General features: G+C 38.3%; 1 protein-coding gene across 2 annotated transcripts in view; it reads left to right on the top strand.

Annotated features, from left to right (window-relative positions):
* LOC121322132 (disintegrin and metalloproteinase domain-containing protein 23-like) overlaps positions 1 to 2,685 on the top strand; it is a 48,878-nt gene extending 46,193 nt beyond the window's left edge. For both annotated transcript variants that reach the window (XM_041261672.1, XM_041261671.1), the window contains one exon: positions 886 to 2,685. In XM_041261672.1, the coding sequence (XP_041117606.1) occupies positions 886 to 941 (56 nt within the window). In that variant the 3' untranslated portion in view covers positions 942 to 2,685. The remainder of the gene's footprint in view (positions 1 to 885) is intronic.
* The last annotated feature ends 11,094 nt before the right edge of the window (positions 2,686 to 13,779 follow it).

Below are 13,779 nucleotides of genomic sequence, written 5' to 3'. Positions count from 1 at the left end.
CATATGACTTTGCAGAAACAAGCTAAATATTAAGCATTGCTTGTCTTCATGTACTAATATAAATCCATTGTATGTAGGTGTATGTAGATGTAGTGGTTAATCTTAAAACACAAGGTTATTAGCTGCTGACTTCAACCGGTGACATATTGGTGTATGCTTCACAGAACTGTAATACACACTGTTGTTCAACTGCATTGCATGCCAACATGGTGGCAGTAGGGATGGTTATGCCCTTTATTAGGAAAAGATGCATGATGCCCCACATTAAGTAGTGGCAAACCTTTTTGTTGCTTTGTGATGTCTTGCTTTTGTTCATAGATTACACTTTGTTTATTGGATTTATTGGCTGTAATTTATAAATAGTTGGTTCTGGTATTGAAAAGAATCACATTCATAGTATAGTATGCCTTACTGCCAAGCCATCTGAAAGGCAACTCAAAAGATTATGTAACTGCTTCCAGCATTGTTACTGAATGTGGCACTCAATTCAATAAAAGGTAAGAATTGAAATGTTTAAAGGCTGGTTTCACAGCCCACAATTAGCACTTACCTTTAGTAAGGGCGAGGTTTGTGAATCGTCACATGACTCTGGCACTGATGGGGTCTATTCAATTGATCAGTGGCATATCTAAGTAACACTGCCATTTAAATAAATAAAATATAAACCTGGAGCCTTTCATTACATTTTTGAACAGCAGTGACCTATAGTATGCCCTCAAGGAAATACATTATTCAAGGTTGAATTCTTATCCTTTGCTGAATGTGGCCTAGCTGTGGAAGGGCAACGTGTGTGGTCTATAGTATGAACGGAGAGACGTAGAAATGACCTGATCCTTTACTAACTGTTTTTCAATCTGTTTCCTTGTTTCCTCTGAATACCGGAAGAAATGTCAAAAAGAGGAAGTACGACCCAAACGCAAGCGCTATCTAGAAGCATATGAAAGATGGCCCTCAACCCTGAAGCAGTGGATTCTGGGTTTCATGGACATGTTTTAACAGCTGAACTGGAATTCATATTGATTATTTTGGTGACGCTTTACTTAGCAAACTGTAGAAGACAAACTGATAACTTCATGGCAAAAGAAGAACAACAACAAAAGAGCAGACACCCTTTGTTTTCAAGGGACTGTGCTACACTGTATGTACGTCAAGATTCTGCATTCTCATATTTAATAGGCATGACTTATTCTAAAGATGTTAAAATTCCCACAGCATGAAGATCTCTTTCCGATGGTACCTGCATGGCAAAAGCTGAGAAAAGAAAAGAAAAAGGAGAAAGCATCACAAACACATGGTCATTGACATCTGGCAAAGCCCTTCCTCTTAGTATCTTCAGCAGGGTTTCTCATCCAAACTCAGGACCACCTTCTCAAAGTCATCAGTGTGGAATTGACTGCTAGAGATAAATTTGCCTTTCTGAAGCAGGGACTGAAAACATTCACAGTATAAATAGTTAAAGATTATTCATAGGAACAAAAAACAAGATTTAAACATATCATTTTACACTGACATAATTATTTTTTACTTTTTAGCATGCTGTATAGCGGGTGTTTTTGGGCTTGTATGTGATCAAAAAAACAAACAAAAAACATGGCTAACATTTTAACAGACCAAAAGAAAAAAAAAGTTTATGATATTTTTCAAACCCGCCCCCCAGATATGCAACAGGAATCTAAAGCTAAGAAAAATCCCAACTGGTGACTCAAACCAAAGAAAAGAAAATTGCTCTTTGGGGCATGTGAGGTACGAGGTCTGACGACACTGGATGGTTTATCTTTCATTATATGTCCTGTTATTATTATTTTGTGATGTGTTGTCTTTTATTTCTTGCAGTGTGTGAAGAGCTTCAAACAATGAATTGTTTTTCCTATAAATCAATATTTAAAAATGTGTGATATATCACAAGTCTAAATAATACCCCCCTGCGATTCAGTAATAATGAAAAGTTGTCATTAACACCCTTATACTGGCTTTGCCTTGTATACCAACACATTCCTACTAGAAATGGCAAATTATGACTCTTGCTGGTATGCTGCATGTGCCACAAAATTGGGCTTACTTTTCTATGCTAAAAAAAAAAGCGATAGGTGCATGTTGACAACAAACATTTAACATTTATTTACTATGCAAAGGAAGGTACTGCACAACAATAAAAAGCTAATTATATATATATATATATATATATATATATATATATATATATATATATATATATATATATATATATGGGTGAACTTTTATATGCTTAACCACTTATACTTCTAATGTTTAATTTTAGCTTTAAACTTTTAAAAAGGTTGAATTGTTAAATCCAAAGGTACAGTGAAACTTGTTTACACCATGAGGAGTGCATCATGTTATTTCTTATTTGACAGCTGTTTTCATGTTATTTGTATTGCAATGTACTGATGTCAGAGGCTGAAGACATTGAAACAATCATGTGTAATCATTCTCTGGTATTATTTTACAAGGAAGCAACCTTTTAAGTCAACCCCAGATATCAGAATGTTGACAATTTTTTTTTTTTTTTCATGAGGCCATTATGCTTTCTGTGTTAGCATAAGATGTTCAAAACTTCCCTGTTAGGTTACATTATTATGGAGTGCTCAGAGTACTCTGTTTCTATGTCAACATAGCTTCATGTAAAAAGGAAGGCATTGAGTAATAAATAATTGAATTCTTTTATTTCCTGTGTCATCAGAATTTGTATTTAAACTGACAATAATATATTTTAAAAATATATACAGTAAAACCTTGCTTTAAGATGTCCTCAGAATGAGGCACACCTTTCTACAGTCCTGGTTTGTTCATATTGATATCAGTTTAAGGCCTTATTATATATTATAGTCACCATTAGGTGTCCTAAAGGTATTAATCCATATTTAGATTAGCTCTCTCGACAACATGCTGTAGACTAGTACCAGCAAAACAGGTTCATACTTTTGAAGAATATCAATATCAATGAACTGCACTTAAGTGAACTTTTAATTATATATATATATATATATATATATATATATATATATATATATATATATATATATATATATATATATATGCCTGGGAGATTTTAAGGTGATCTAGGAAAATTTACTTCTGTAAAGACCGATTTTAGTATTAAAATATTATTGCATAATATTAAGTCATGACCCGATTAGAACCTATTAGCAGAAAATACACTTCTAGTTTCTCTGGTTATATGTCAATGCAGTATCCAGAGCATTCCCCGTCAGCGAACCCCCCAGACACTTTCCAGAGCACGTTGCTCAAGTACGAAAAAGAGTTTGTTGCTGTTGGGTTTTTACAGAATACCATCCAGCTCTAGCAGCATACGGGATAGCTTCCACTCTGCCTAAGCTCCACTCTGGCTAGTCTCGCGCATTCCTAAGTAATCATTCCCTTATCCCACCCACTCAGGAGCCAACCTATTATCATAACCCAAATCAAACCTGTAAAAAACACCATGGGCCCATGACTTGTCAATCATGACCTCCATAACGTGCCATAGGCTTTCCCCAACCCTATCACTGCCACCGACACATCATTGGTGTGTGTCAATATGAAACCACCCAGGGATCAGGCTGGTCCCTAGCCCAGTTTCCCATTTTACCCCAGTGGGGGTGATAGCATGTTACACTATTAAGTAACACATTTAAAAAAGCATGTGGGTTATTTCAGGATAAACCACACCCAGACACCCAAAGAAAAAAATCTGCCAGTTCCAAGTAAAGGTGACCATGGAAGAGAAGACCACTCATCTTGTTTAGCAAGAAAAACAGACACTTGTAACTGGCAGACAGGAGAAAACCAATCTCAAACTGGTTGAAAAGGTAAATTTAGCGTTACACTACTTACACACATTTCCAGTATCTTTTAAAAAAAAAAAAAAAACAGGTTGCCGTGTATGTACCAGGTTGCATTGAAGGACATAGAGGTAACAAAATATACCCAGACAATCTTGCTTAGTATCTATTTCACTTAGTAGTTCTCACATGTTCCTATATGAAAGATGCGTACATTATGGTAAACATATCTCATTTAATGGTATTTTTCCTGCAGCAATTAGTGAAGACTTCCAGTGTATACAGACAAATGATAGAAAAAAAATAAATAAAAAAAACCACTTCACCTTATAACAAATTAAATGAATAAAAGTACTTCAAATGATGGTATATGGGCGGAGAAAAATGGCATTGACATCAAACACATCCCTGGTGAGTCATCAAACCAAGATACCCAGCAGCACAATTTAAATAAATGTATTACGCAGGTCCTGCTGTGTAAGACAGACTTGTTAATCAAACAAGAGCAAATATGCCATTTGATAAAGCAGAAACTTAAAGATAAAGTTAGCTGAATACTGGCCACTTTGAACTTCAAACACAAGACTGGTAGAAATGTCAAGCATCATCACTTGAACAAAAGGAAAATGAAAATCAAAGCTCTTCTCTGGGTTTTTTTTTTTACTTTTTTATTACAACGACACAATATCATTATCAGTCAGATATCTACAGGTTTTATACAGTATGCTTGTAAGTAAGACAATATAACAGTTCATTTTCACTTTGCAAAGGACTGTTTAATCAAAGAGAATGTTTATAAACTTCCTTAAAAAAGTCTTTAAAATTAGACCAGTGGAGATCAGTCACTACTCCTGGAAGGCTTCTGCAGTTCTTATGGTATTCAGTCAGATGTTATAAGGCAGGTTTATTATTATAAATATATTAATATCAATTTGACTAGTAACTGGCAAATTGCATTAAATGAAATGGTCTGATGTATTTATACAGTAGTTAAGGGCTGATTAAATCCCTTTACACAATCTACTGTTTTATCACTTATTAACGTTTACCCCAGTAAATGTGTATGGTAATTTAGCAGTTTTCCCCCATGGTTATACTAGGCATCTACCATAGTTTATGTCATGCATATTTACGTTGTATATCTAGGGTTTATCTCACAACTGTGTCCTCGCCAATTACCATATAACTCATAATGTAATTATTAACCATAATAAACACAACACCTTAATAAGAACTAGCGATTCTGTCTTAATTATCCCTAGACTCATGATGAAAAGAGATTAACAATTAATATTATGCATGTTTAAGTATTTCAAATTAATCATGTATTTGTTATAAGACAAAAAGAAACAACAATCCAAATTATTATTACATTTATTCATTTTCTCAAAGGAAGAATAAAGGTTAGGCTTCATAGTTAAAAACATGTATAAAGAAGAAACAAATTAAAACATTAAAGAAAAAGTAATGCATTGTTAAATGTTCATAATTAATTCTTGATTCTGGTCATAGAGTTATGCGTTAGTGAAGCAGTCTTAATAGTTCATCATGCATTGTTTGGTTGAGTCACGCATTACGTATACATGCGCCAGCTTCCACGTGGCTAAGTACGCATGTACAATGTTCAGCATCTAGTTGAATAGACACACATTACATATTGTGATGATATCAAAAGCATGGCTTCAGTTCAGTTACTTATAAACACACAATATAAGTTTAATACTTATTCTGTTGGTGCGATGTTTAAAACAAAGTCTTAATACTGTCATTCTCTCTGTAGAAGTTAGTTCCAGCAGCGCAATACAGTATCTCTGTGAAGGCTGTAGGCAAAAGCTTTCATTGTTCCAGAGGGAGACCATCTTCTCCGGGACAGTTTTGAAGATTACATCATTGCATCTTTGTTGAAGAACTTCAGAGCATGATGAGTTGAGAGTGATGAGATGTTTTGAAGTAAAAGCGAATCCAAAGAGCACGAATCCAGAGCATCCAGAGTCCATAGAGTGAAAATCCTTGTTTTGAGTTTAAATAACACGATGTATAGGCGTTCCCTTGTACTGTAAACAAGTCTTTGTCGGTCCTTCCATTGGTTTACAGTATTTGACAGACAGTTGCGTGTCACACAAGAAGGTTGTGTTAGAAATGGAATGTATCCGCCTTTTTTGTTATCAAAGGATTTTACATTTATCACTTAAACATCCTATTCAATATAACTTTAGTTACATTCATTGGAGAAGCATACAAATTAAATATCTGAGAAATGCTTATATTAAAATGAATTTAAACATGAATTTCCTTGACATTTACCATGGTTTGTCTTGTTTTTTATTATGCTTTACCATACCACTCTGCGCTTTACAATTCTTACCTATGCTTTACCATACTCACCATACCCATGCTTTATTACATTTTGCTATGCTTTTACTATTGGACACATTTATAAGGGATCTTATATTGAATATTGATTAAAATTTATTTTAAAAAAATACATGGCAGAAGGACAGGTTACCATATATTGGATCCACCTATTAAGCCATAGCCAGCACATAGAGATCATGGTGTGATTTTGGATTATAAACTAAGGTTTTGAAATACATTTCCTATTTTAATGATCTAAAAAGGGTTGATCTTAATAGTACCACCCTAAAACGTATAAACCTGATTTTTTTGTAGATAAAATGAATAAACAGTTAAAGGATGTCAGTATAAAGATCTAACACTGCAAGGTGTATGCTTGAACTTTCACTGTTATATTTCTGTGTTCATAAGTAGGACTCACTAAGATAACATTAATGTGTCATATATATATATATATATATATATATATATATATATATATATATATATATATATATATATATATATATATATATATATGTTATTAGTCTGTGTAAGGTGTTTTCACCTGACTCCAGGAGCTGCTCTTCATTTCTAGTTGCCTGCCATAGATAGAATTCACATAGACTAGATCACCAAGTGTCTTTGAAGAAAGAAGTACCTGCTCCATGGGTGAATGTGTAAAAACTTATTGTTGGATGCTCGACAATAGAAATACACATAGATTTAGCAAAGGGCACACAGCTGAACTTTATTCATAGAAAGCCATTCCTTTATATTGCTATAAAAATCTACTGTAAAAAGACTATTCCAACTGCTAAGAGTGTCTCAAGGGCAAACATATGCATTGTTGATTAGTTTTCCACAGAAAGTGTAATTAAACTCCGAGGCTGATTCATATGGCCTTTCTTAGACAGTAAAAATGTGCTCTCTTTCAAATAGCTTTTCAGATTGCCCATATGTGTTCCTGTTATAAATCTTGGCATTACTAATAGACGCTGGAAACTCTTCAGTAGAACCATTCCTCTTTAAATGCCACAAGCTCATTAGTGTTCTCATTAAATATGATTCCTATATGAACAAATTCATTCATTCGCATCCAGTTCATTTAGTGACAGCGTTTACATGGACAAGTCATGACAGTTTTCCTCACAATGATTTTATGTACTTTTCAGGAAACGTGTTGCTATGCTGTTGTGATTTGGGAAAAAAAGTCGGCCGCACAAATGAAGACTCGATTACTCAATTCATAGTAATTTAGGGGAGGGGATGTTTAAATGTCAGTATCTGCCTAGTAATTAGGAAAAGAGCGACTCTGAATATCGGGAGGAGAGCTCCATGCGTTGCCATGAAGATTAAAAAAATTAACAAGTGAAAAGAATTAACTTGTTGTCGAGCACATTCCGAATTAACACACATTGTTTGTGCCTCGTTACCCTTCCAACACACACACACACACTTTTATTTACACACTTTTGATTTTATTAAAGTAGTCTATAAATGTATGTGGGAAATGTGGGAACACGGGTGGGGGGGGGGTTACACTACAATACAATAAAAAACGTTATGATCCTTAGGCCTATATGAATATAAGGTTGAGAACAGGGGGGTATGTAAAAATTCATACAAAGTTCCTGAGCAGTTTCATGCACTGGCAGTTCTATAGGTGGAGTACCAGGCTCTTCGGACATCTTAAAAGAACAATAGAAAGAAAATCCGATGACTAATATTACTACTACTACTACTACTATTTCGGGCACTCTGTTTGTGGCTCCACCAAGAAGAGGGACCTCCTGGTGAATCCTGGCTCTTGGTAAAATGGCAAAAATCACCAGGGAGGGTCACTTTGACTGTGGAGCCATGTTCAGGGCCCTGGTCCAGTCCCAGGTTAAGTTAGAGCATGCCCACGCGGAATCCGCTGGCGATATGACAGCTTTTGTTGACCAATGGGCTCTAGGAGGTGTGCTCTGTACCCCCCCCCCCCTCCCCTTTGTTTTGAACGTTTAATTTTCAGTCCTTTGAACTGTTTTTTTAGTTAAACTAGTTAATGGTCAGTCTTTGTTAGCACCCTCTTTTGTTCAGCTGGTGTAGTCCCCCTACTGGGCATTAAATAAGACTACTACTACTAATAATAATAATAATAATAATAATAATAAATATGAGGCTAAAGGTTCAGTTAGTTATGCTTAACAATATGCATTTATACAAACATATAATAGGCTATAAAAGGTATACATTTGCAGGGGGGTTGGTAGGGCTTTTCTGAGGAATAACGTGAGATTTCACCAGTTAAACGGGATCTTGACTGCTGAAATCTCGTGAGACACAAGCACGAGTCCTCCTCCAGTTTACATGGGTTTTTACAGCTATTTTTATCGTGAGAAAGCGATTGACCCTGCCCTTAAAGTCACGTTGACCAAAGGACGTTCTTTTGCTGTTTTAGGATGTATTCGCGTGACAGGTGTAAACGGACACCTGAGCACAGGGTATCTCCCCGGAGGGGCTCTGTGACGGTGTCAGGAGGCGTGAGTGGGAGTGGCCTGCTGTGGGGGACGAAGAACACCCCCGCGCGACTCTTTCCAGGTGGCTCGCAAGCACGCGGGGCTGAAAAGCAGCGCAGATGTCGCAGGTGCCATTTAGAGCTGAGGCGGCATGATCGGGGCCTAGGCGCCACGCACACATGCTGTGCCTGTCCTCCTGTGGGATATTGGTCCCACAGGCCTCGCAGACATGGAAGCCAGCCCTACTAGTCATAGCGCCGGGTTAGCAACCACTGCGCTGTAAACACCGTGTGCGCTGCGTGCACCGAGCACTGTGGGCACCGGGGATAGTGTTAAGAGCACCGAGTATGACGTGCACCACGTGCACCAAGTACCGTGCAATAATAACACCATGTGTTAGAAACCACTGGCCTGTAACACTGTGTGCGCCACATGCACCGAGCACTGCGGGCACCGAGAGTAGTGTGGCCCTGGTTAAGAGCACCGAATATGACGAGCACCGAGTACAGTGCAATAATATCACGCACGCACCGCGTGCACCGAGCACCGTGCGCACCTCTTGCACCGGGCACCACATGCACCACGTGCACTAAGCACCACGTGTACCATGCAGCACCAGTCTAATATGCACCACATGCACCGAGAAACGTGTGCACTGCTTGCACCAGCACAGAGTACCGCGTGTACCGCGCAGCACCGGTCTAATGAGCACCGCGTGCACCACTTGTACCGAGCACCGCAAGTTACTGCTTGCACCACGTACTGAGTGTAGGGATGCACTGAGTACCGTGCAGCATCAGGCACCATGTGCACCGAATACTGTGTGCACAGAATACTGTGTGCCGCATCGGCGCGCTAGCCTATTTATTGGTACAGCGACAATGAACACCATGCGCACCGTGATACTGAAGTAGCACGTGAAGAGTCTTATGCACCATGGTATTAAAAAACCCTGGGGCAGCTAGGCACAGTGCCTACCCTGATCGCGTGGTCTCATGTCTGAGCAGCGTGTAGCGTACAACAGGGGGACAGGGCCAAAACCGCGGTGGGTTACAGTCAATAAGCACCGTGCACAGCACGGTACCGAAGTAGCACGGGCAGAGTCTTACGCACCGCGGTATTAAAAAACAACTGGGGCAGCTGTGCACTGTGCCTACCCTGACCGCGTGGTCACACGCCTGAGCAGCGCGTAGAGTACAGTAGGGGGGCAGGGCCGAAGCCGCGGCAGGCAAGTGAAGTTCAATATTACAAGACAGATGGGGGAGAGCACTCTGTCTACTGATTTTGAGCAACCTACACCAAGGTGAAGGCCTGCGCAGCCAGTTTAAGTCTCAACCCAACAACAAGGGAAGCCTCGGCGAGGAGTATATTGCTGGCCCAGCGAAAGCAGTCGCAGAGCGGCTAGCGCTCTACGCGATTATAGGGATGCATTCAGCTACAATCAAAACAAGGCCCAACCAAGGCCGGCAGGCGACTGGTGGGCAAACTCGACAACGGGAACAAGGTAAGCCCCGTCCCGTGGAGTAATAGTGCTCTCCGTAGTATGAAGGGGTGAAAACGCACACAATTCTTAACAGTAATATTTAACGTTGCTAAGACGGACAGACAGAAAGAAGAAGTCTGACACGTGGAGCACAAAGGTGCTGAAAGTCAGAAACAGAATAAAAAGGCTATGATTTTTTAAACTACTGATTCCGGGAAAGCAGCGATGCCTGCTTTCAGCACAAAGAGCAGGAGAACTAGCAGTAGCTTACACTGCACTTTTAACAATGCAACACAGAGATTTTACCTTACCAATGTGAGACGTGAAAGAGGGAGCTTCTTCCCCTGCTTGACGGTTATGTACCCTTGGGAGGCTGGACCGATGACGTCACTGGGGGAAGGGGGTCTATCGGCAGCTTTGACATAGGAGCTCAGTGACACCTACCAACAGGCAGGAGTGTATCCCATAACGATGTTTGGTGGCCATCTTCCTTGAAAGGGAACAATAGTTTCAGAAAACATGGAAAAATAGAAACTGCATACTATGGAAGCACATCAAAATGCTATTACCTATAGAGGTCTATTTTAATGATCTAAGCAGTGGCACATATTAATACAGCGGCTTTTTATTTTCACACAATCTATTTAGCATTGCTACATACTATACAAAAACATTACGTCACAATAGTGAGTTGTCCTTTTTATCCTACAGCACATTTTGGAACTCTCTCTCTCTCTGTCCAAGGTCCTGTGAGAATGTAATTCTTCCATGTTTACAACCAGAGTGTTATCCAGGTAAGGACCAGTTGATTTCAAAGAATACTCAATGGCACTCCATTTGCTCCGTTTCAGCTTTTCGTAATTTACTACACATCTACAACATGCATGTAGGGTCCCTAAAATACATTGAACGAATATACAGCAATATCAATGTGAGATTTGATTGAAGCATGGCCACCTGTTATACATTTACGATATCCAATAATTGCCACGGGTTTGTTTCTACATGCATAGGTGTTATACAATAGTGTTGGTCCTAATAAACATTTTAAATACTTTAAAACACATACTTACTATAGTTCTTTAGCTGTCATAGTGTCAAAAGTATTCTTGGATACATTATCCCAAACGTATGTACTTTCAAAGTTTCCTTGCAACCTGGTAGTGACGCACGCACAGAAGTATCAGAAGAGCTATAAAAAGGGAATGATTGGATGTCTAAAACACAGTACCTGGACGAAGCTACAATTTAAGGACATGCAAACAGATTTAATTAATGGAGGCTGATTCTTTCTAAGTGCTCTGACGTCGCAGAACGAAAGGTAGACCTCCCAGTTCTTTAAAAGAGCACCACTCAACACTGCCTCTAAACTCGGAACAGAAACTGATTATTAAATACATAATTAAATACATAACGTTCATAATATTAAGGTAAGTGGCATCCATACTATGTTGTATACCTTTCTTTTTGTAAAAATGTTGCATTATTTTGGAAACAGTAACTTTTCAGTTTAGTTGTATTATTTATTTATTTATTTATTTATTCATTCATTCACACACTTTTTTTTGGAACTAGCAGTTTTGTTTTTGCACTATTTTGATGACTGATTACTAATTTACTGTCCTCTCGAAATATAAAAATAAACTAAGTTATTTACAACTTTATTTAAACGGCATTTACAGTGCCTGTGTGTTAAGTTCGTTCGTTAGTTACTGGTAGTTCTGTAGTTATCTTATCAGCGATAGGTATACACCATAATGTTTGTTATATTGTGTTCTGTAGTGCAGACCCCTTTGACGTTTTAAAAACACCAGGTTATTATAAATATCTGGTAAGGCTAGAGAGTGCTTTTAGTGTTTTTTTTTTTTTGTTGTTGTTGTTTTTGTTTTGTTTTGTTTTTTAGTTAGTTAGGTGTGAGACATCGGAAGGACAGGAATGTGGATTTTCTGAGATTTTCTTTTAAGATAATTGGGTTTGAATAGAGCCTGAGCAGCATTTCATACAGTAAACTACAGAATCACAGGGAAGAAAACTAGTCTGACACAGTATATCCCCTCTTACGACTTAAATACATTAAGAAAAAACATATTTTGCCCTTTTTAATACCATTAGGTTAAGATTGTGACTTGTATGCTGTAATAGTTCCTAAAGTACTTTGAATTAAGGTTTCTCTTTCTGAAAATAGACTCAATCAGGCAGGTACTTTTGATTGCATGTGAATCCAATCATAACTTAATTGAACATTTTTCATTAACTCAGCCACATTCTAAAGCATCAGTGCTAGTATCATTTTCTATGTCTGACACAATGATTATTAAGTGAACCGGTTTGCTGTCTTAAAATTGTATGTGGGTGCTGGCAGGCTTCATAGAAAACTAAAGTACAAGACAAGCACCCACTCTAAAAAATTAAAGGGAGTACATGATTCAAAGTACAGTACTGTGATCAATAAACATTGCATACATTTGTTTGAATACACATTACATTACATATATTACTATCTAATTGACTTGCTCATTGTCACCACTGGTGACTTAAAAGCAGAGTGGCTTTAGAAATATTTGAAGCCGTAATGATATTTCAGGACCTGGATTTAAAGAAAAGCACATGCAAATTGAAGTACAGTTTTGTCCAGCAATCTGTACATTTGTATGGCTATTGAATGGACGTGTTAGAGCATATAAAGCATTGATTAACATTTAGTCCTTCAGGTGAGACAATGGCATTTTGATTTGGTGACATTCTCTGTCATACAGAGATGAGTTACTGATATTTGAAGGCTTAAAGCCCAGTGATTACATTACTGCTCACTGCCTCTCCATTATAGTGACTTTAAATATAATTTTCAAAGCTTTTTACTGTTACACTTTTTCTCTAAAGCTGCCTTTACCTTGCTTTGAGCTTGTCTGGAGAATCCGAATTGATTGAACAGCCTTTCTCCTTCCATTCAAAGCTATGACAGTCTGACCGTGAAGGAAAAGGCTTTTGTTATGATAAAAACTGAACCCATAACCACTGAAACAGGTTGCATACACCATAGAATAGTAAGTGAAATGTCAGAAATAATTTATTATGACAAGCTACTTACTCTTTAGAGTTAGAAATAGGATAAGGATAAGCTATGAACGTCATTTAAATAATCTAATTTTAACACACACAAAGCGTGTCAGCAATGAAACAATCTTTGTCATGTTTTAAATCATTTCTTCCACTAGGTTTATGAGTAACCAAATGGACCCCGTCACTAGAGCTCGAATAGGCCGGACCCTCAGACTAGTATATACCCTCCTGATAATCGGAACACTGTGCGTCCGCCCACATATGTGCCACGGCCAGATCGACCCCCTGGCTCTGGGAAAAGCAGACCCACAGTGCTGGGAGTCCTCCTCAGCTCTCCTTTTAGAAATGAGAAAGCCACGCATCTCTGACACTGTCCCGGGCTTTTGGGACTTTATGATCTACCTGAAGTCATCCGACGACATGAAGCACGGGGCTCTGTTTTGGGACTTGGCCCAGCTCTTCTGGGATATCTACGTGGACTGTATGCTATCCCGAACACATGGCCTGGGTCGCAGACAACTCGCTGAAAGGAAACAGGAAATAATAGCTCTGCATTCCTTTATCACAGACAGTAAGCAGTCATGCTATTTTGAATTAG

This window comes from Polyodon spathula, chromosome 10 (assembly GCF_017654505.1).
Source record: "Polyodon spathula isolate WHYD16114869_AA chromosome 10, ASM1765450v1, whole genome shotgun sequence".
Classification (NCBI taxonomy): domain Eukaryota; kingdom Metazoa; phylum Chordata; class Actinopteri; order Acipenseriformes; family Polyodontidae; genus Polyodon; species Polyodon spathula.
Note: the sequence above shows the minus strand (reverse complement) of the source record. Positions and strands in the feature narration are given on the sequence as shown.